Source organism: Actinia tenebrosa, unplaced genomic scaffold, assembly GCF_029948245.1.
Source record: "Actinia tenebrosa isolate PJP-AT-01 unplaced genomic scaffold, QUT_ActTen_1.0 PGA_scaffold1__47_contigs__length_23844297, whole genome shotgun sequence".
Taxonomy (NCBI): Eukaryota; Metazoa; Cnidaria; class Anthozoa; order Actiniaria; family Actiniidae; genus Actinia; species Actinia tenebrosa.
The window spans coordinates 21,321,829-21,345,927 of NW_028292578.1; the positions used below are offsets into that span (position 1 = coordinate 21,321,829).

Consider the following 24,099-nt stretch of genomic DNA (forward strand, 5'->3'; position numbering starts at 1 on the left):
AAAGATTGAAAAAAAAAATCGTGCATAAGAAAAGTGCCAGAAAAAGATTCCAAATTCTGTCCCAAAAAAACTTCCTGCACAGCCATGAGTCGTAAAAATTCCTGCACAAAATAAATTGCCCAACCCCCTCTCGAAAATCTAATGGTCCGTCCATAATAAGCGTCCCTAATAGAGAACTCATGCTAGCAGCACAGTACGTCATACTGTAGTTGTGTACGTGTCATTTCAGACTCTTCGGGGCAGTGACTTCGTAAGAAGCTGTTTAGTTCCGGGAACTAATATTGAGATAACAGTCGACGTCATTCTAGATATAGTAAAAGTCTTTTTTTGCATTTATTCAATCTGGTGAATCTTTATCACTAACAATTTACTTGTCTTAAAAAGCATACTAAATAACCCAAAAATAAACAAATAATGTGAGAACAATGTTTATCCAGATTCAAATGCTATATATCATTCTATGTATGGAAAAAGTATACTTCAATTTTCATATTTCTAACGAAACCTTTTTTAAAGAATTCTCTTGTTGTGAGTAGCAATCAGATGGAATCGGATGTGCGTGGGAGTTCGTGACAGACTTGATTCACGCGTGACTTGATAGCAACGACCGGTGAGATCGAGACTCGTGGGCGATGAGAGGAACAATAGAGAAGATAAAACATGATTCCTTCAGTTCATGCATGCAGACTGTATTTCAATAGTACTTACTATCGCTGAGTTTAAAGGTTAAAGCCTAAATTTGTGACCTTTTGAAAATCGAGGTCAGAGGACTGACCGATCAGCAGGAACAAGAAGCCCGTCAAAAACGATTCGTTTATACAATTATCAGGTAAAGAGTTCTTTCACTGCGTATATTTTTAGAAGCCCTAGGTTTTATTTTTAGTGTCAATTATTCCCTTCAAAAAGCATCCTCTTCGTATATATTACTTTTCTATTTGAATTTCACGAGTTTTCTTTTAAAAAAAAGACACATGAACAGCATACAAGTTGTGATTGTTTTTCTTTTTTACCGTTCTTCTTGCGTGACTTTTTGAACAAAAATTTTCAAACAAATTAAGTCTTCATAATTTTAAGAAATTCACTATTAAGATCAAATCAAATATGAAATATGTTCAGATTTTTAAATTGATGAGCTTAAACTTATAGATAAATGATTAAATTTCAGAAGTCTTCATTGACGAAGCTTTTGCACCCACGACTTGTGCTGTTTGACGTCATACTCATTTCGAAAAACTAAGACTATTTACCTTTTATCTCACTAAACCGGTTCAAAATACTAGTAAGACTTTTAGATATTTATCATTAGAAAATGTACATTTTCCCTCTTAGAAAAATATAATATTTCTATATATTTGTGACTATTCTCGCCGAAAAAATTGCTAAACTACTAGTTAATTGCTTTCGCAAATCGTTAATATAAATATTAACTACTAGTTATCGTTATAAATTCTACAAAACCCACAGTATGTTTAGCTCACGGATGACATACATGTGCGCAAGGATTTGATGTAGGCTCTACTTATACAAAAAAAAAATTTAAGGATTTATTAACCAATTTTACTTGTAGTCAAAATAAACGTGTTTTTATAACATTTGTTAATCAGCAAGGCCCAAATGAAGTTACCTAAATCTTTTCTACGTCACATCGTCACACCTTCAATTTTATTATTTCCCATATATTTTCTATAAAAAAGCCTGACACAATTGCCCTAATTCACTATGACGTCACATCAAAACTTGTTTAAACGTGTCCGGGGTCAAATCAACGCAAATTCACCAAAAATTGTTCTAAGAAACCGTATCAATCCACGAAGAGAAGTAGAATAGCCAGCAAACGCTCAGAATATTTTTAGTACATACTAACACATATTATATCTGAAAAACAGGCCATTTTAGATTAAACTGTTTCGCTAGGAGCAAATTTTGTTAAATTTTCGTTTTGGCGATTCTAACATAAACAAGTAGTGACGTCATAGTGAATTAGGTCAATTTATTGGAGCATGCGGTAACCGGTCTTAAAGGCCGGTTTAGACGGTACGATTTTCGCCTACGACTATCGTATACAACACACTCGCGTCTGTCGTAGGCGAGTTGTAGGCTTGATTTACACGCTACGACTCGGGTTGTAGGATGGCTCGTGTTGTATGCGATAGTTGTAGGCGAAAATCGTACCGTCTGCCCGGGCGTCTGAACCGGCCTTTATAAATAAACCATGTCAATGCATATCTCTTACTGTATAAACGTGCTGTGCGAGCCTCATACTTCGGAGACAGACAGTCCAGTTGAGTATTGTATAAGTGTAAGTATTTCAATATGACGTAAATTGGAAATATTGACTGAAACATATGTTGTACGACGCAAGACATCTTAAAATCACTTTCGAATTTTGCGATAAGTTTTTCTTTTCATTTTGTTATTCGATTCTATAAATTTCAAAGGCCAACATAATGTGCATAGGAAAAAATCGAATCATTCACATTTTAACTATTGATGTCAATATTACTTTTGAGTTTTTGATACATAATATTTCTGGTTGAATCAAATGTCGGTGTCATCCCCACCCTACCCCCCTTGTCAAGCAACCATCTCCACAGTCATAACATTATGTCATCGTAGTCAATAAATATTCGTTTGCCCACATTCGAAGTGGAAACATTTTCATTCCTTTGGAAAGTTTCATAGTTTTATCAAACTCGATGAAACTAGTGATCCGGAAAGGGTAAAGAACGGTAAGACAGTGAAAAAACTTGTATTTCATTAGCAAATTATGTGTTAATTTTACGCACATTCGTAGACTCAATTCCTTGCACAATTTTTACCTTTCGTGTTTGTTATTATTGTTATTATTAATCCTCGAATGTTTTTCTACATAACTCAAGTCAGGTGATATTTTTTTATAGCTTCTTTGAACACTTAATCGAGTCTAAAACATTCCAGACAAGCCTGAAATTGGATTCAGCTAAGGGTAGGATTAAATCAGCGTCGCTCTCTCTTTAGAAATCGTCCAAAAAAATATAAATTCACCGCATTTTAGTGCTCCTATCGCCTGACCACATTCAGAATGCCTATATGATAGTCAAGTGATTCTGAGGAATATAAAGTTAAGCATAATAATATCTCTTAAGATTTCTTGGTCCGCATTTATACATGCATTTAATATTATAGTAGGGAACAGATTGAAGGAATATAACATATATAAGCTACATAGCGCTTCGAAAAAAAGTTCTAGCTATATTAGATCTTGTAATGCCTCAGCTTAAATTTGTTTTCGTTTATGTTTTTAAGAACCACAATATATCGTCTTTCACATGAAAGGAAATGAAATTTAAAGACGTGTGCTTCAAACTATAGGGTTAAAGTTGGTTGTATTACGTAGTTCATATTAAATTTATAACACCACTTCATTCATAAGTTGTAATGTTTTTGTCTTTTCATGTGTTGAAAAGTTGAATTAATAAATTCTTCTATTCATTCTAATCTTTTGAGGTAAATGTGGTTGGTGTTAATTAATATTCATAGTGTTCTAAAATTAAGAATATTAATACTTTTAATAAACATAATTTTTTTTTTTTAACAAATTTTATACTGGGCAAATGTTCTTAATTTTTCTACATTTGAAAAAGGAAATTTAGAGGTTTGTTAGTACTGAAAAAATTGGGAAAGATAGAAATAAATATATATTTTTTCCCATTAGATAGAAATATGGCTACTAGCCAACTGGAGTATTTATGTCTTGTCTCATTTGATAAACAACAATTGATTTGCAGACAGTTTCCTTAAGATCTTGTAGTCAAATGTCTGTTCTAGTTCTATCTAAATTTTTAATGAATACTTACTGGATTTAGCTAGAGGATTTTTTTACCTTTCATAAGCATAATGCTAAAGAAAATTACTATAATTATAGTTAATAAATATTTTAATGATAAAATCCAGGTTTTATTTGAGGATTGGTTAATTCAGATAGGCTTATAGCCTAACTTTGGCCAGACCCCCCTCGACTTTCATACCTCCATGACAACAGGGAGTTTCATTTGGGGAAAACCTACATAGCAAGCAGTTGATGTAATGTATTTATAGAAATACAATGAAATGAATTACACCTAATACAATAAATAGAACAATAGAATACAATAGATTTTCTGAATAATTACACCAACTGGTGTGCTTATTATATGCTGCAGGTTATAGACCCTAGCCCTTGGTGAATTCATACATTTACTGGGTAGAGCATTTTTACATTATGTCAATATAGTTGTACCTTTAAAAATGACTTTGTCATATAGCTTCCATCTCTACTGTCAGTTAACTCTCTAGGGACTGTGTGAAAATGCTTTATTTTATCAAGTCTAATCTTGATTTTGAGATATTTAATATGATCACTTGAAATTTGGGAAAGGTAGCTATTTTCCTAAATTTTCAATTGTCCACAGGAACTCTCCAAACACTAGTGGATTTCACCAAGTTGATCCTGTGTACCATGACTGGTCTATTCAGCACAGAATCCTCTGGGGAAAACCAAACAAGACAAAGCAGTACTCCAAAGATATTCCTCTGTAAAATATGTCTGTCCAATTATCCAGTGCACAAAGGACTTCAACTGAAAAAATGTGAATGCATTTTTTGTGAAGAGGTAAAGTAATAAGTCATTTATTTATGTCATTAATTTGCTGTTTCTGCCGTTGCAAGGAGTAGTGATGCATTTGCCAATGCCCCCCACCCTCTGGGGTCTCAGGTTTGATTCCTGGACTCACCATTGATATTCACATGCAGGTCAAGCTCATTAGGCCTCTTGCTCTCTTGATTCATTGGTTTTTCTCTGGTTTATCCACTAGTTGTCTCCTTACATGCAACCTAACCTCAACTCCAATACAATATCATTATTAAGCAGACACATTCATTTGGGTCTCACCTGATTTGTTTTACTGTACATAAATCATATGCGAAAAGAAAATTTTGGGGCCTCAGTGCAGCTGTTTGCTTATCATGCAGCTGTCTGCTTGATGTGTAGCTAGTGCAGCTAGAATAGGTCAGTTGGGAAGATGTTTTCACATAATTTATAATCGTTTTTGTGATGATTGTTTAATTTCTGGTTTTGGTACTATTCATTTTTCCAGTGTCTTAAACATTACTTAGAACATTCTATATCAGAAGGTAATGTCCTTGAGATACTCTGTCCAGATGGAGGTTGCTCCCAACAAGGAGATATCACACAGCTTGAGGTAAGCAAGAATATAATTTCGTTTTTAAGTGCAGGTATCCTAAAAAATGTGCATTCTGATTAACTGTTTAGCAGCCAGTAGTTATTATCTCTGATTGCAGTTTAATATCCTGGGATAGCAGATAGCTTAACAACAAGTAGAATTGCAAAACAACTGAAAAGTAAATAGGAAAAAAAAGTTATTTAATGATATTTCAAGACATTGGAAAATTTTTTCCCCTTTCTGGATAACGTCACCTTGCCAGTAAATGAATTCTGTATTTATGGCTGGTTTTCAGTTTTGCAGATCGCCTAGAGCAATGTAGGCACTACGTTCAATAAATAAAGCTTTATTGTTACAATACTACCATTTCGAGTTCGCCTTTGCTCAGTCTTAACCTTCATTGTGTACAAATGTGTTCTTTTGTTTTATTAAGGTCCATTGTATAGTAAGGAATGTATGCACTATGGAACAAAACGAGTTGATTAAAATGCTACGGGTTTTGGTTAAATAGCTGAATATTATAACACACAAACGAGACTGGAAAATAAAACTGGAGTATTTGTAACCTTGCAGAAACTCACGAGTCAATCTACTCTACTGACAGTATAAAAACTAACATGGCTCTAATTATTGTGTGTTTATTTTTGGTAACAGATTTCAAAGATCCTTGATGATTCCAAGTTTGACCAGTATGAAAGGTTGAGAAAGAGAAAAGGTACCTACTCGTATATGCAACATTTTTTAACTTCTTCATGAGGGATATTTATGTCTGCCACACCCCTAACACACCTACACAGGAATTTCAGAATAGCATCATAGCTAATGATACACACTTCCGAAATTCTCTTTATAACTCAAAAAAAATTCAGACATGACGTGTTTTGCAAGTTGTGTTAAAGCAGGTCATGATCAAGGCAATGCTAATTGTGCAGATTAATATTTCCTTGCTATGATAGGAAATGTATTATTAAATTAAGTCTTAATCATATTATATATATAACTATTCATGGCTTGGGAGGAAGTGTACACATACGTGGGTTGTGCTAGCTGTTCTTTCCTGGTTATGAATACTTCAAAAGAGGAAAATCAAATTTGTCTCAATGAATTTGAGGAAGTTGATGATAAGGATGCAAATTTACTGTGATTGCATTTTGTATTTTTGGCACTAGCATAGGTTATATATAGATTGGATTTCATAAAAGGAACTCATTGAAATATGTATAAATAGATTGTGACACTTCATAAAAACTATGATTATACAAGGAAGTGCTGCTTTAATGGTTTTGTTGTCTGTTCATGCATTATGTCAATATATACAAGAGACAGGAACTGTTAATCAATTAGTATATGTAATAGGACTCCATGCTGTCCAATTAAGAAATATTGGTTGAGGAAAATTCTGAGGACTTGCAAAATTGGATGAGGTCGTAGCCCGAGTCCAATTTGGCAGTCAGAGGAATTTTTCGAGTCTAATTATTTCTTGATTGGGGAGCATGAAACCTCATTACCTATTAATTATATAGCTGCCTAATTAATTAATCCCATATCGACAAGACCTGTCCAATTAAGAAAATAATTGGGCAGTTACCTATATGGGATTAATGAGAAGCTGTATAATAATTACTATTTATATTAATGATCAAATTACAGGAAACCCAATATTGTATTCATTTAATTCTTAGCTTGTCACTTAATCTCTAGCTAACACGATCTTAGTACAAAATTTTTGATTTTGTTCCCCCATTTGACCATTTAAATCAAATCTGGCTGTACGTACATGAGTCTTTGGCAAAACATGAGCCCAATTGGAGTACTGGAAATCTAATTGTTAATTCTATTGTTGATTATTGTATGTCGATTATTTTTCTTGTTAGAAGTAGCAGTTGACAAAAGCAAGACATTCTGCCCTATTCCTGGATGTGAGGGTGTCTGTGATGGAATTCCTGGCATGGCACAACAAACTTATTGCCAAGATGTGAGTATTTATCATAACTATTATGGAAAAAGAAAAACATCCCAGAGAAATCCTATGAGAAAGGGGTTCATGATGGTTACTAATTTAGATCTAAGAACAGAACTTCAATTTTATCAAACCCTAAAATGTGTCAAAAAGGCATAGTTAACTCACAACGTTCAATTAATTAGAATTTAGCATGTTTGGTTGGGTTGGGTTGAATTGTGTGACGAAGGAAAACAGAAGTACTCCAATAAAAACCATCCAAAAAAGAGAATACCTAGTAACAAATTCTACTTGCATATGACGAAAAGTCCATGGATCAAATCCGATACCCCAGGGTTAGAGGCAAGGGCACTATACTGCTACACTGCCATTGATTCTCATTCCTTGATAAGAGAGGTTTCATAATTCAGCTGGCTGGATTTATCGTTAGTTCGATGTTATCTCCATTTTCTTCCTTCCCATTTATTACTTTTATTGTCAATTCTTAACTTTTTCTCTAACTCAATTTCTGGAAAATGCTCACCTCCTCACACCCAAATCACCATAGCACCCATTTAAATAGACTACAAACCATCCCTGTGAATTCAATTCAACACTAAAAGTATACAGCACTTTTTTTTGATCCACTTTTTTCCTGGTTTTGATTAGTGTGGCTTTACCTTTTGCTTTGAATGCAAAGAGCCTTGGCATTCTGGGAGGACTTGCAAAGAATACCTAAAAAATTCAACAGATACAACATCTGGATTAAGGTATGGATTTTGATTACTGAACACTTGTTTTTAGAGGCCAAGTCCAATGTTTACGAATGAAATATGATTTGCAGGTTCATCGACATACTGAAGGAAGGAGGGACAAATGACATCAAGGAGTGTCCAATCTGTCAAGTCCTGATTCAAAGAGATGCTGGTTGTGCACAAATGATGTGTGGTAACTGTAAACATATGTTCTGTTGGCACTGCAGAAAGTCATTAGATGTAAGTACTGTGGATGTGGCTAGACGTGCCAGTTGTTTCAAAGATGTTCTTATTTTTGCTTGTAAGGGATACAAATGTAGCAATAACAAGCATAACAAGCCCACTTACCTCTTAACACAGTCACAAAAAGAATGGAGTGGAAATCCACCTGCCATTATATTGGCTCAACTTGTGCAAATGCCCTAATTTAAAATGAACAAAATTAATTTGATATTTACTTTTTTCTCATAATCCAGAGTGATATTCTACTCAGACACTATGACAAAGGTCCTTGCAGAAATAAGTTGGGACATTCTCGAGCAACCTTGTTTTTACACAGAACACAGGTATGATAAATAGGATTAATTAATAATAAACTGAGATATAGGGAAGAATGGGTGGGATGGCAGTGAGAGTATTCACCTCTTGTCGATGCCACCCAGGGTTCCGTTCCCAGACTTGGTGTTTATAGAAGTACAACAGTACCATTTTTGTGACTATCATTTTTACATCTGAATGCAACTTCAATATTTTTAATATGGCATTAAATGGATCCTACCTTATTCTTCAGGTTATTGCTGGTTTCATCTTTTTTGGAGCGATGATCCTCGTAGCCTCACCATTTCTTCTCATCATTTCTCCATGCTTCCTGGTGTCCAAGTGCTTATTCCGCAGAAGTGAACCTAGTTCTTTATAGACCAACTCCCAAATGTTTGTAGTAAAATAATGCACCTGCTAATCTTGAGTTCTAGAGATGAGGTGGTGGCCGGGTGAGTGTACCCGAGGGAATTTGACATTTCAAAGTCATTTTCCTTCCCTGGAACCATTAAAAATGTAAAATTCCCACCCCATGGAGTGAATCATTTCAATATGGGAATCAAGGGTGCCATAGAGACCTAAGCTTAACTTGGCATCGCATGTTATGCGAGGGTTTGTTGGGTTTCTCCCTTCCTTCAAGGGCTTCCTCCACTTTCCTTCCTTCGGCAAAACCTAACACCTCTCCCTTCCTTTCAGGGTTTTTTCTCCACTCCTGCAAAATCTCACACAAAATTCAATGGTATCCATGTTAAATTCCCTAACTCTGGAAGAAAGGGGATTAAGAGCACTTACAAATTTCTATCCAGATAGAAATCCTAAAGGATTTCAATTGACTTAAGCTACGACCCTTGAGCTTATATAATTATTATTGTGAATTTATGAAATTTATGTAGCATACACTTAACATATAATTATTATATTGTTAGGTGCATAAGTATCCAATGCTAAGGATATATTTTTGTAAATTATTGCTCACTTTTTGTATAATACAAGTTAATTGTTGTGATTACAGCAAAAATCCCAAATTGTTAATGTATTTACATACTTTTACGCTCAAGTAATTTGTTATAAAACAGATAGATTCACATCCAATGGATAGATTTAATCATTTTATCACCAGGATATGTGGCAAGAATATCATTCCTTGAATGACATTTTTGTTCAATGAAGATCTATTGGCCACTTCTTAGCAAACTACCTTTACTAGAAGATGTTAACTATAGTGATAAAAAATATCCCACTTCACTGAAAATATATATCAATGAACTTCTTGTGACATCCTTCCAGATTAAATTACGCACCCCCTTAAGTACTGTATAATAAACGAGCAGGAGTGTTTTATCGGGTATAAAACACGAGGCGTAGCCGAGTGGTTTTAGACCCGATAAAACACGATCTGCGAGTTTATTGAACGGCTTAAAAAACTCCTGATGTATGTTCTCATACTGTACCGAATTCTTTACGAAATGAACCAAGTTTGATAGAGAAAATCCAAGTTAAAGTTTATGCAAATGAAGACGAATCTATATCAGATATAAAATCACCTTCATGGTCATGACTTCTATTGTGTTTCCTTCATGAATTATTGAGTTTTTTAACATCTTTAAATAAATGCACTTGAAGATTTTTACTACCTCAGAAGAAGACACCCTTGGGAACTTGCCTGGCGTTTGCTTAATTTAAGTTTAGGGATTATGCAACTAGCTGTCTGTTTAATGAAGGGTGTCTGCTTCATAAGGGGTTTGTTTAATAGAAATATCAGTGTATGCAAATACAAGAACTTGTCACACATTTAGGATTTGTGCTGTAATAATGAAGAATGACCTGTATACTGATATGCAGAATTATTAACACCAAAGTGTTGTAACTTGAATGTGTTGTGTTGTAGCAATGAATTGAAATTTGTAAATGTTATGCAAAGAAATCTTAGTTGAAAATTAAATTTTACTTAGTAAAGGAAGTCTAGAAAATAAATATTAAAACTTCTAAAAAAACATGCGATAAGCCAATGAAAAAGAACAGGGTTGGATCCAGAATTTTTTAGTTTTAGGAAGGGGGCTGGGTCATGTACGCCTCCTGCACTGCTCCCCTAATTCCCCCTGAAGAAGATGCAGACATTAATTTACGACATGACAAATAGCCCTACCCTAAATCAATCATTTTGATAACATACTGCAATGCCTCTCAGGTAATGCAATAAGGATTTCTGCAATTTGTTGAAGAATCAAAAGAAAATTTAAGATATTCTTAGAATGAGCAGGGATGCCACAAGCGACCCAGTAGCTACAGATTCCTATTAATTTATGTAGATGAAGTCTACTTAAATGAATGGGAATGAATAGGAATTTCTGCAGTCTTCCATATTCTGTGAACTCGGTAGTTGGACCTGCACGCTGAAATTTGGTTTTTCCATACCGTTCAATCAAAAATGATCAGTCGGTACCTTTTATGTTCTCGACTGGCTGCAGTAAAAAAAAAATTCACAAGCTGTTGAAATTTCCGAGTTTGCAGAATATCAAAAACTACAGCAATGCTCTGTCCAAACTAAATTAGGGTACTGGTAAGTTGGAAAATTTTTTATACTATTGTGTATTGTTCCAGAAATCATCCATAACCACACAACAGAGGAATTTGGAATTTCTGAAGAGTAGGAGGTTCGGAGAAAGATTAAAAATTACAGAGTTTGTATTGGAAGAAAATTGAAATTTCTGGGAGTTAGGGGGTGTCTTACAAAAATTTCTCCGTGAGGGGGTATGGATAGTTTTTGGAACTACACATAAGTTCAATATAGCTGTACAGAATTATTGCTTTTCAGTATAAAAGGGGTAGAAAATGGAAAAGAAATGTTTTCAAAAAATTCAGTTTTTCTTTTTCATTTTTGCCACTTCCTGCTTCAATATTTATACTGGATGGATTATTTTGATTCATGGGGTTTAAAACAGTAATAAGCAAACTTGCAACCAGGTTTTTTTTTACTATAAGCAAACCAGTTTATTTTTTCCCTATCACCAATTTCCTAATTTGAACAATTAATATTTTTTCTCCTAAATTTCTGGCTTTATGTGGATGCTAAAAACATGTCTGTTATTGCTGAAGGAAAGTCACACAAGCAGCATGGTAGCCTCCACTTATTCAGGGTTCGTTCTGCAGTTCAGTGCAAGCTGCAAAGAGCAGTGTCTCATGCTTTCATTCTGAAACTTGTGAAGCAACCAAATCTTTAAATTTTATCAATTCTCTGAAACAACCTCTGGGCCTATAAGTCAGACAGCTACCTCACAGATCGAACCCTGAACCACCTTTAGGCTGAACAACCTCTAGGCTGATCAAATTCACGGCTAAGCTAACTCACAGATCAAACCCTAAAACAACCTCTTGGCTGAATAAAAGTTAGGGCACTGCTAACTCACACATCAAACTCTGAACAACCTCGGGGGCATGGCTAACTCACAGATCAAACCTGAGAGACCTCTGGGCTGATAAAAGTCAGGGCACATCTAACTCACAGATTAAACCTGACCTCTGGGCTGAACTAACTCACAGATTAAACCTGACCTCTGGGCTGATTTAAGTCAGGGCACAGTTAACTCGCAGATTAAACCCTGACCTCTGGATGGCTGATTTTAAGTCAGGGCACAGTTAACTCACAGATTTAAGTGGGGAAAATTTCTTGTGTTGCACCTGTATCACAAGTTCTGACTACAATATTGCCATATTAATGGATGATACTAATACAATATAATTTAATGAATGAGAGTCATAAACAAACCTTTGGAAAAGCATGTATGAAACAAACCACAAATAAGAGTAATTATTACCAGAACATGCAACATCCATGGCCAGTTTGTTACATTATATTGTCAATTACAACTTATTTTACTAACTAATAGCACTGTACTTGAGGGAATAAAACTTTAAAAAAACTGAGTCCTGCAAAAACTAAAATTTTCTGGCTAAAACTTGTATGATATTGAAGATTGTTCTAAGTTTAAAGTGTATATGACATGAAAACATTTCATCGTTTAAAATGTATAGTTTGTTAGTAATAATAAATATATCGTAATGAAATTTGTTTCAAAAGCTTATTTCTTGAGATAAGTGAGAAAATTAATATCAATTTGTGACGTCATTTTGTTGACACGTACTCTAGATTCAGTAGTAATGCACAAAATATAAATTGTAATTCGTATAAAATAACAACAAAGGGCATATTTTATTTAATTTCATTTGATAGCTTACGTAGTACTCTTCCAATGTTGGGAAACTGAAAAGTGTACTACCTGAAATTAAGATTCCACATTCAAACATATTTCGTGTATTTGCAACTAAATCTGGAGACTTGTAAACAAAATGGCGTCACAACTTGTGCTAAATTTTCTTGAATTTCTAGAGAAATACGTTTTTGAAACAAATTTAACTGTGTTATTCTTATTAATGACAATAAAATACACATTTTTAACATTAAATTTTTTTCGTGTCATATGCACTTTAAGTAGTCCTACCAAGAATCAGTTTGTTTTGGTGTGTAATTTAAAAACTGCTTTCATTCATTCACCATGATCTACTATTCAAAATTTGTGCAATATAAAGCAATCACCAAATACGACAACTTTGTTATGTCAATTCTTGCTTCTTTCTTGGAAGCTCAGGCATAACTATTTCCTATTTCATTTCCTATGCGTTTCCTATGCGTTGTTCTTTTGAGAATAAGATGATTTGGTAAAGTTGTATCCATATTCATGTGTCTTCTCATGTTAAACTGTTAAATTAAGAAATTATACTCTATGGATGACAGATGGTCTGAAATGAGACACCATAATACCAGGGCTAAGAATAACGGCTGTTCATGATAACCAACCAGATACTTTTAGCGTGGTGATACTTTGTTTCTGGCCAAACATTACTGGTCAAAATAACTGACAAGAAAAGATTTGACCAGACAAGTTCAAATTCTGGCAGACAATGTTCAATGAATGGTTATTATTTTAAGCCCTGTGACACCCAAGCTAAATGGGTCTATTGTGTGAATGAATTATGCGATTAAGAATGAAATCAATTTTAAAATGACACAACTGACTCCGGGAAAGATACATTCTAAATACTTTGTCCTGTCATACCATAAGTTATATAATTTCTAAAAACTCCTGTCATGAAAACTTTCTTAATGTAGCTAAAAGAGTGAAGTATGACGTATCTCTCAGATCGAGTAAGCTTTAGGACTGAAAGGGATTCGCTGAAAGAAATGTCTTCCGGATAGAAACAATTTTGGAATGTGTCCTACGATGCCATAACAGTAGTTATGTATATGGAGTACGAATATGTGGATTGTTATTCACCTGATATGATCTAAAAATAATAACAAAAATGGGAAAAAATAAATAAATAGCTAAGTAAAAAAAACCAAATTTCTCAAAAAGCCAAAATTTTAGGGGGGGGGGGGGCTAGTTTCTTCCATCAACACAACGAAAAACAATAAAAAAGCATCTAATTCTTTAGTTTTGTCTTTTGTTTTTTTTTCCTGCTGAAGGGGGTCTTCAGCCCCCCTTTGCCCCCCCCCCCCCCCCCTGGATGCACCCTTGGTGAGAGAAGGCCCTTCCCCTCTTTGTCAACTAGTTTATTGACAAGCCTGGGGTTGTCTTGAAGTAAAAGGGAATGCAATGGTAGAGTGCACAGCTTATATCTGTGGAACAATATTAATGGCTATGTAGCAATTACACTAAGAATTCACTCTGGCTTAAACAAAACAAAGGAATTGACTTTTGTTGGCCAATATTCTGCTCCAGTAATAACCACTATTTTCTAAAAAAATAACTGCTATAAAATAGTATATCTTTGGTTTTGTTTCACCGATATATGGCTAATGTACTCTATGGAAGCAAAAATATATGTTGCAGTTAACACATATGCTGCAAAGGAATATTTTATGTTCTTACCGAATATACAGTTTCTTTGATAAAACCTTTCCTATCACTCAAATCAAATTCTGGAAACTTCGAAAAAACCTGAAACAGTATTAAAACATAAAAAAATCTTAGATTCCAATAATGTGATTCCATTGCTGTGAAAAGTATATACATGTAATTTGTCAAAGTTGCCAAGTGATCATGCCTGATCATAACTTTGTTTACGAGGGAATAGACAGGGGACAGATACCATTTCCTACTGAAATGAAATATTCACTATAGCAGTTTCTATGACTGAAAAACGCATGGTAATAATACAGATATGACATGGTAAGGCATATGCCAGATGCAAAAAAATTACTCTCCATCCAATCAAATACCCAGAACATGGCATGAACAAGGTCATGGCACTGCCAGACCAATCACAATGTGTTAGAAAAAAATCACCACTCAAAATTCTAGAAAAATTACATGGTTTCTTCAAGGCACACATATAAAAGCTTCTTTACTTTACTCTACTTACTTGTTTGCTTATGGACTTCACTGTAACCTCATCAAGGTCAGCATCTTTTAGGATATCCTTTACAGCACTAGCTAATTCTTCATTCTATCATCAAAAACAGTGTAACATATTCAATTTATTTATTAAACAAATAATATTACTTATACTCATTGCTTTAGGTACTTACAGTAGGCGGCTGTTTCTTGATCTTCTTTGCTAATGGTTCATCATCTGAGGATGATTCATCATCATCAACTGGCTTCTCGACTAAAAGGGAAAGAATATATTGACCTTTATAATGTGGCAGCCACAATAGATTAGATTCAAGGAGTTTTCAAGGAGATTAAGGAGTAGCACGAACCCTGGCAGACACATGCAACTCAAACAAAGAATCTTAATCTCAAGAGAATGACATGTAGTCTGAACCAAGGTAAAGATGTCTATTGGACTGTGAAGGGTTTTAGGATGTTAAAATATAGATTACCTTTCTTGGGTGATTTCTTTGGGCTCCTTTTCCCTGCTGTTATTTTGACTGTCACTGGTTTACTCTTTGTTTTCTTGGTGTCTTTCTTAGCTTCTTTCTTTTTATCCTTTGTTTCCTTCTTTGCACTTTCTTTCTTTTCAGATTTTGGTTTTTCCTTCTTCGGAGATTTTTTTGTTTCTTTCATAGTTTTAGTAGGAGATGATACTTTCTTGGGGCTTCCCTTTGATTTTGTAGTCTCTTTGCTTTCAGTTTTGGTCTTTTTCTTCTTAGGCTAGAAGGGAAGGAAACCAGTTATCAGGGCTTTAAATAATGGCCAGGAATAGGACAATATCCTGTCAGACCTGGATCTTGTCTGGTCAAATATTTTCCTTGCTGCTCATACATGTTTTAAGAGTTCCACGCCACTGCTTTAAGCTCATGCTCATGGGGTCAAAAAGTGGTACCATGGGTTGTAAAAATTGCTATATGCTAATTGCATTTTTCTTGTCAAGCACAATTTTTATTAAAATATCCAAGAGCAAATAGCGTTAAGCTAATCCCAAATCTAATATACCAAAATATAGCAATTTTTACAACCCATAAACAAATGTTTTGACCCCTTGAGTATGCACTTAGAGCAGTAGCAAGGAACTCCTGATGTATGTATTTTGACCAGTAATGTTAAGCCAGAAATGAGGTATGACTAAACTAAAACTAATCTAGCCTGTGATCATGACTGGTGACTGATCAGCTCTTATTTTAAGCCCTGGTTATAAATTAATTTGTTTCATGAGAGGTATAATGCATCTGCTTGTAGATATATATCTATTAGGTGGTATATGCTGCTATGGTGCTGACTTTCACGGCTGTGTAGTTCATGCCTGGGGTCGTACATTCAATTCTCAATCGCACTGCATGTTTGGGTCTAGTTTGTTTTATGTGTTGTTCTATCACTTGCCATAGACATTTTCTGGTATAGCGAAAATGGTGCATTGTGGTCTACCATGGGTATGAACATCTTTTACTCATCATGCCTTATATGGGCTGTTTCTACCAAATCTAGACCACAATGCTATGCATTCTGTTTACAGAAAAGGACATGGTTTTTTTTCTTAAGTCATCCTCCCTCTTTGAATATCAACATGTTGGTTGAGTGTTGGGTGCAGTAAAAATAAATGTTATAGTAGTGCATGTGGAGTAAACCTCATAGAAGAGCCTCTTACATGGAGTGATGGTTGAACAATATATATAGTATTATACAGTTAGTTAAGGCTTGTAAAGCATAAGTTGACCCAGTCGAGAGACCAACTGGCCTCAAAATCTGAAATGCATTGGTTAATACCTCTTCCTCCTCACTCTCTTCTTCATCTTCATCTTCATCATCATCCTTTACTTGTTCTGAAGATTTTTGTACCTGAAAACACATTTTGAGGTTCTTTACTCAAGTGGTTAATAAAAAATAATCATATTTACTACTGAAATGATGTTACCTTAGCTGATGTTCTCTTTCTCTTTTCACCTTTTCCTGTTTAAAACAACACTTCTTTTATTACAAGAAGACAATAAGAGACAAAAGCATGCATTCTAATTCATAAGAATGAAACAAAATAATAATAAATAAAGAATGGGTAAAGAAATGAAGAAAACAGATAAAAAAGAAAACAAACAACAAAATAAGGAAGGGATTAAAAACATCAATTAAAAGATTTTTAAACAACAATAATAGTTGAAAAAGTCGTATGCAGTAAAAAAACTTGCACTGTTGCAATAAATAATAATTATAAAATACAAACCTTTACTTTTTGGCTTTGATTTTTTTGCTTTCTTTTTGGCAGATTTCACAGTCTGTTAAAAATCAAAAAATTGTGTTCATTTACTGCACTGAAATCTGCAGTTTTGATAAGTTAACTCGGTGTCAACACTTGGGGTCTTAAAATAAATGATATATAATTAATAATATATAATATATACTAATAGTTAGGGCGTCATGTTATGTGCCATGTTGCTTGAAGGACAACATAAAATGACACTAACTCATCCTGCATTGGAGACACATTAAAGGACATTAATTTTGAGGATGTAAAAAAAGTCTGGCAGTGACCACACTCAGTATCTGGACAATTATTTTATAGCTTAGATAGCATGTGTGATCTAATTGGCTGAGAACTATGCTTTATAGTACTTAGCCTTTCCATGCTTCTCTTTGGGCTTACGTCACACTTTTGCTATATTAATGTACCAGGCATGGTAAAAGCTGTTTTATTTTTTACCTAATATCAACTACCTAATAAATTGAATTGAATAATAAAATAAACTATCATCCGTTTTGTCACACTTACCCTTCCTGATCCCTTGGGCTTCATCAAAAATGTAAAAACACGCTCTTTCAAGTCTTCCTATAAAGATAATTTATACTCTTAATATAAAGTCATGTCCATATTGGTATCACTAGTCAATATTATAGAATTTAAGTATTGATTACAGCAACACCGAAACCACTATGTAAGCATGTTTTATTTAACAGTTTTTACTTTGGTACTGTGTTCTATGGTGCTTCTGTTCTTGTAAAAATGTTAGATTGGTGCTTTTTAGGTCACTAGGGAGAATGGCAAGGCAGAGGGTGATGGCACACACAAACACACAAACTATTTCATTTTGGCTTTGCTGTCCACAATCCTCAAGGTCCCTGTTAATTTGCCAAAGCTCTATTAGCAAACCAAAACAAAATAACCTCAATGTTCGAAATTGTGAATATTATAATGATGTAATCCTTAAGTTATTGAAGATAAAATTTGAGAAATATAAGTACATTTTGGGCTACCTGTGGCTGCAAGAAACCACAGGGGTCGTGCTAAACAACTATTCCACCAATTTCCATCTCTACAAAGAACTTTTATTACTTACCCTGGTGCCTTTCTTTTCAAGATCCAAGATTTCTAAGAGTCTCTTCAATCCTTCATTTGTGAACCTAAGAAAATAGAACATGGAATGAGTAAACAACTGAAAAAAACTTTGTTCTATTCATTTATAAAAAGTCTTACCTTTCGACCATAAATTTCTTATTTTCATACTCTTTAGTTCCCTGCAGAAATTTAAAAAAGTTAGTATCATAATATAGAGGAAATTACATCGCTGCACTCACTCGTGAGATATCTAAATTGAACACGAGAAGATAAAATTCTTATCTCCATGCGCCCATGTAATGTTCTGTTTATTATATAGATGTCGATGAAACTTAAATAAAACAAAAGCTTAACAATTCTTTATTAAAGTTGGTTGAAAAATATGTTACTATGTCAACAGCGATATCTTCACGTGTGAAAGATATGGTATCTTCCACTGGAGAAAGATATCAAGTTTTTGACACTAGAGAAAACCTGGTATTTCATCAATATCTATACAATAAAACCTTTATTATGTATCTCTGGTCCTAAGATCTCCCCTCATGCATTTACTGTAAAATCAACCTGCTCTTCAAATTATGGAGTCCTTTTTGAATTAATTTAGAAGGGATTTATGGCAAGAAAGAAGAATGCACCAATTTGGCAGATTCCTGAAGTCAGCTTAACCCCTTTTTTTGTTTCGGCCCTCAGGCCGAAACAGTCACTACATTCGGTTTGCCGGCCCATAATAGTCTTCGTGCGTGTCATTTAGCTGTCAGAGTTTTGGACCTAATCCAATCACATGCAATGGGAAAATGTAAAACATTTCACCATGCGGAGTACTTCGGAGAGTTGCGGTGAATCTTCTCTGAGGTAGTTGTGTAGACTATATTATGCCCTTTCGCATGACGCCATTTTTTGGAAAAAAATATATTATTGATTAACCCTACAACAATGCGTATTTTATTCCTAAGTCAGTATCTAGGTCCAAGTCGCCAAGTAGGTAAGTTATTGAAAAGTTATCCAAAAGCTTTTGTGATTGTGCAGCAAATTAGGGCAATTTGCCAGTCTCAGCTGCCTGTGAGCATAAGTTGAGAAACTGGTGAGTTTATCTGTGTAACTAACAGTTGATGCATATATATTTTGTGAAGCAAGCTTCTGATATGTTGTAGCTTCGTGCGCATCTGAGGACATGTTTTTGGTATCAGCTATTATTTAAACTAGGTCCTATAAACAAACAGTGCGTACTTTACAACTTTAAAGATAGAAGTCTGAAATCATCAGTTTTCATTTATTAATACTCTGATTTAAAGTATTAATTTCTTGGATTCGGTAATATTTTTGAAGCACCAAAAGATGTAAATTTGAGTAGATTGGTGACGGCGCACTGGTCGAAGACACGGCCTTGTATCTTTTCGTTCGAATTGAGACTTTCGCATTTTCTTCAAGCTACGATATAAGAGCTAAATACATTTACCATAAATGTCAAAGAGCAGAATGAATGTTTAAAAAGTATCCTACATTCAACATAGCGTGTACAGTAATGCTCATGTGCCAAAATATTTTGCACCAAGTACTCTGCTCTCTGCGATATACTCAATCATTGTTTATATCTATTGTCGGATCTCTCATTCGTTCGGCGAGACGTTATATGTATGTAAGTTGCCCTGTTTTCCCCCAAAACACTACGATGTTTCAAAACAAGAACCACTAAAATCTCAAAAAAACTTAATTACGATGTGTTTCGTCCAAGAGAATTTTATAACAAATGTTTCCATCGAAATTTGCGTAAGACTTTGCAACGTTAAAGCGTACCGCGAGATCGCTCTTGTCTGCCATTTTCAAAATACAGGAGACCCAATCATTACCACAGCAAGACCAAAATTCTTTATTCAGCAATGCCACACAATAAATAGATAACGGGCCGAAACATCATCGCTTTCGAAGCGATATAGGCTTGTTACCTCTGTGGAGTCATATCAACATGTTTGGCATATTTGTGAACTTTATTTTAAACTATGTTAATTAGCTTCACAGATCTTCATAAATATAACATACCTCTTCAAAATTAAATCCATTGAAAGCTCTAATATTTTTCTTGATTTCTGTTGACTGTGGAGCGCAATTCAAAAAAATATCATTAGAAAAACTGGATTATTTATTGATTAAATAGCAAATTTGAAGCACAAATCCATACTTTACAGCTGACTCAGACAATAGCAAACCAATCAATATCATAGCAGTTTTCGCTGAGTATTCTAATTATGAATTAAGAAAATGCTTTTGGTATTGCAATTTTATACAATTGTGAGTTTGTAGGGCATAGCAACAGTAACTAAGGGGAGAGGAATGAAACCATATTGATACCTAAAAAATCTTAAAGATAAAGAAAACAAAAAGGTGATATAAAGGCCCTTACAGCACAATGCACAAAATAATTCACCATGTTCAATGTATTCACATACTTCTATGCACTGGCTTTTCGCTTTTTCCTGTCAAACAAGCATTATTTTGTGTGACTTATTTGGTAAAATCAGCCAGCTTCGTATCAAAATGTGTCAGTTTAATGTACAGAACCAGTGCACAGAAGTATGCAAATACATTAAATGTGGTCATACTTTTGCAAATTGCACTATAAAACTCACTCTTCCATCGCGCCCAAAAAGAAGCTTATGTAAAGGCTTAAGCTCTTGTCCTGTGCATCTTGATGATTCATGGTTAACTGTTTGGAACAAAAAATATTTGATTATAATATGTTAACCAATATATTTTTTTGAAGACTTGAGGTAATTTGATCAATTATAAAATTATATGATTAAACGTAATAACAGTACACAAGACAAAAATCTGAAACCAGGACAGTGTCTACAGGTTGATAATTTTTTTTAGCATAATTTTAGACTTGAATATAGTTTCTCAAGCTGTGACTGGTCAAGCGACCAGTGATTCTGAGACAATAATCACAGCTGGAGCAGTGATTACAAGGTTTTCCAAAGTGTTCCACATTGAGAGTAATACTAAAACGTTTTTTCATCCAGAATTTTGACTGTTCTCTGATATTCTAGCCTAAAATTATATTAAACCATTTATTCCCCTCATGCTCAGTGATTATGGTGATGTTTACCTTGCTGCTCGAAATGGCCAAATGGAAAGAAATTCAATACGATTATGGGCTGAACTCAGCTTCATAATGCAACTTACCGACTTCCATCGATCCTAGTGTCTCTCCTTTTCCCTGTGAAAATAAAAGGTAAAATATGTTGTCAGTTTTAATTAAACAGATCTTTTTACATTATACCAGGACAAAATAATAAATCCTGGTTTACAAATTCAAACCATGATTCTAATGACAATACACAACAAGGATTAATTTGTACTGATAAACACAGGAAAAAAAACAGATTTCCAAATTGGGAATTTTTTTGGGATTTTCCTTGAATTCCCAACAAATTCCCATCCAATTCCCAGAGAGAACGAAATTGGGAACATGGCACTGATTCCCAAAGTTAGTTTGCTGGGAATTTTGTTTTTCTATTGGATTTTAGAAGGAAATTCCCAACAATAAATCCCAACGTTTATGTTCGAATTTCCCATTTCCCAATTTGGGAATTTGATTTTTTTCCTGTGAAAAAACAAGCAACCTACATTGAATACGAGAGGTTGTGGCTCTTTCTTGATTTCAGCTTGGTCCTTCACCAGAAAATCTGTCCTTTTTCGCTGTCTCTTTCCTTCCATCACCAATGGTTTGTCATATAAACCTTCAAAAAATAAAATACTCAAATAGTCAATTGTTGTTTCATCTACATACTCTTTAACACCGAGACCCAACCTAAAAACTAAAAGGAAACCAAACTAATTTTAGGGCTTCCAAAAACAGTTACAAAATGGAGTTGAAAAATAAGGAGTATAAAGGAGAAAAGTAGAGACCTAAAAAGCACTCTATGTGATGCTTTTGATTTGTAGAATTTATTAAATCTCAGATGTCTGGTTGATTATAATATATAAGTATATAAGAATAAAATTAGGCCAGGCTGGAACTTCGAGATTTTTCAATGCTATTATATTAGCGTATTCTTTTTTAATGGAGTATTGATTTTGTTTCTTTATTCAAAAATATTCGACACATTTTAATCTGACTTCTGCTTTACAAAAGGATTTCTATCTTGTTGGGTTACCTGTGGTAATACTTTTGTGTACCAGACTTTGAATTAATTTTAAAAATATGCAGACAAAAAACCGCTTTATATTTAATATTAAGCACTAGATCAAACAACCTGGGGAGAGTACTTCTTCTAATACCGCTATCTAAGATAGTTTCTTATAATAACTCGATTGATATACTGATTACGAGCAGTCTGGTGTTGACGTCTGGTCGATTGATGTTCGATCAAGTATATATAATTTTTGAAAAAAGCAGTCGAATAAACGATCCGAAACAAACAAAGGAAAGCCGAGAATGAGTTCTAAAATATATCAATAGTGTGAAGTTAACTAAACATATAGATCCAATATCATAATCCAAGATAAAACGAATAAATAAAACGGATTGCAAAGCAAAGGGACACTCGTTAAGGATTCATAAGATTGTCAAGTAAAACTGTCAAATGCATCATCAAAGAATCTTAAACTAGATGATTTGTCTTTAAAAAACACACTTTTTAAACTCACCAAATAGTTCTTCGTCCTCTGAGGATTCATCATCGCCTTCTTCTTCTTTCTTTTCTTTTGCTTTACCAGCGACTTTCTTCTTGGCGCCTTTTACCTCAGCGTCGTTGACCTTTTCATCGCTCTGCCAAAAGAATCAAACAAAACAACGGCATTTCACTAATGAAAGACAAATTTCTTAGCTTTTAATCATCTAAGGTCGTTGTAGAAGATTGCATTTGGAATTTATCTACCTCCGTGGCGTTTTCGGAGTCTTTTTCGGTGTGTTCTTTTTGGTTTTTCTTGTCGTCCGCCATTGTGATCACTTCTTCCAGCAACACAGACATGAGGTGCTTTTACGCGGGAAATCAAATTGGACAGCCTCGATATGGTGCATGCCGCTGACAACTTGCACTTACTAAAACAAGACTAACCCGAAATATTCGGGTTTACGTCACGAAGTATACCACGGACCTTCGCATCCAGCGTTAGGCGGTACTGTGAATGCCATGCGTAGCACGTTTGGGAAGGATAACAAGCCTATATCGCTTCGAAAGCGATGATGTTTCGGCCCGTTATCTATTTATTGTGTGGCATTGCTGAATAAAGAATATTGCTCTTGCTGTGGTAATGATTGGGTCTTCTGTATTTTGGAAATGGCAGACAAGAGCGATCTCGCGGTACGCTTTCACGTTGCAAAGTCTTACGCAAATTTCGATGGAAACATTTGTTATAAAATTCTCTTGGACGAAATACATCGTAATTAAGTTTTTTGGAGATTTTAGTGGTTCTTGCTTTGAAACATCGTAGTGTTTTGGGGGAAAACAGGGCAACGTACGTAAATATAACGTCTCGCCGAACAAATGAGAGATCCGACAATAGATATAAACAATGATTGAGTACTGATCGCAGAGAGCAGAGTACTTGGTGCAAAATATTTTGGCACATGAGCATTACTGTACGCGCTATGTTGAATGTAGGATACTTTTTAAATATTCATTCTGCTCTTTGACATTTATGGTAAATGTATTTAGCTCTTATATCGTAGCTTGAAGAAAATGCGAAAGTCTCAATTCGAACGAAAAGATACAAGGCTTGTCTTTGACCAGTGCGCCGTCACCAATCTACTCAAAATTTACATCTTTTGGTGCTTCAAAAATAATACCGAATCCAAGAAATTATACTTTAAATCAGAGTATTAATAAATGAAAACTGATGATTTTAGACTTCTATCTTTAAAGTTGTAAAGTACGCACTGTTTGTTTATAGGACCTAG

At 34.5% G+C, this 24,099-nt stretch overlaps 2 protein-coding genes across 6 annotated transcripts; one reads left to right on the top strand and one right to left on the bottom strand.

Moving 5' to 3' along the window:
- Positions 1-674: 674 nt before the first annotated feature.
- On the top strand, positions 675-10,392 carry LOC116304114 (putative E3 ubiquitin-protein ligase RNF144A-B). 4 transcript variants are annotated; one of them, XM_031713777.2, is made up of 9 exons: positions 675-829; positions 4,431-4,630; positions 5,115-5,219; positions 5,856-5,916; positions 7,076-7,176; positions 7,810-7,910; positions 7,985-8,135; positions 8,372-8,461; positions 8,686-10,392. In XM_031713777.2, exons 2-9 carry the CDS (start codon positions 4,478-4,480, stop codon positions 8,809-8,811), a joined length of 888 nt encoding a protein of 295 aa, XP_031569637.1. In that variant the 5' UTR covers positions 675-829; positions 4,431-4,477; the 3' UTR covers positions 8,812-10,392. The 4 variants fall into 4 exon arrangements, with proteins under 4 accessions (XP_031569637.1, XP_031569636.1, XP_031569634.1 ...); XM_031713776.2 differs by lacking the exon at positions 675-829 and adding an exon at positions 2,048-2,299; XM_031713774.2 differs by lacking the exon at positions 675-829 and adding an exon at positions 2,572-2,729.
- A 1,001-nt stretch (positions 10,393-11,393) lies between these two features.
- Positions 11,394-23,206, bottom strand: LOC116304107 (uncharacterized). 2 transcript variants are annotated; one of them, XR_016120263.1, is made up of 18 exons: positions 23,078-23,206; positions 22,848-22,968; positions 21,825-21,937; positions 21,381-21,414; positions 20,825-20,901; positions 20,238-20,291; positions 18,339-18,379; positions 18,202-18,265; positions 17,637-17,693; positions 17,091-17,142; positions 16,788-16,822; positions 16,640-16,711; positions 15,319-15,589; positions 15,022-15,101; positions 14,856-14,939; positions 14,363-14,431; positions 11,980-13,775; positions 11,394-11,889 (listed from the first exon to the last, which is right to left on the bottom strand). XR_016120263.1 is itself a non-coding variant. In XM_089033078.1 (17 exons), the coding sequence occupies exons 1-17, from the start codon at positions 23,168-23,170 to the stop codon at positions 13,758-13,760; spliced, it is 1,335 nt and encodes a 444-aa protein (XP_088889204.1). In that variant the 5' UTR covers positions 23,171-23,206; the 3' UTR covers positions 11,394-13,757. The 2 variants fall into 2 exon arrangements, 1 of the variants encoding a protein (XP_088889204.1); XM_089033078.1 differs by having other exon boundaries at positions 11,394-13,775.
- Between the last annotated feature and the right edge of the window lie 893 nt (positions 23,207-24,099).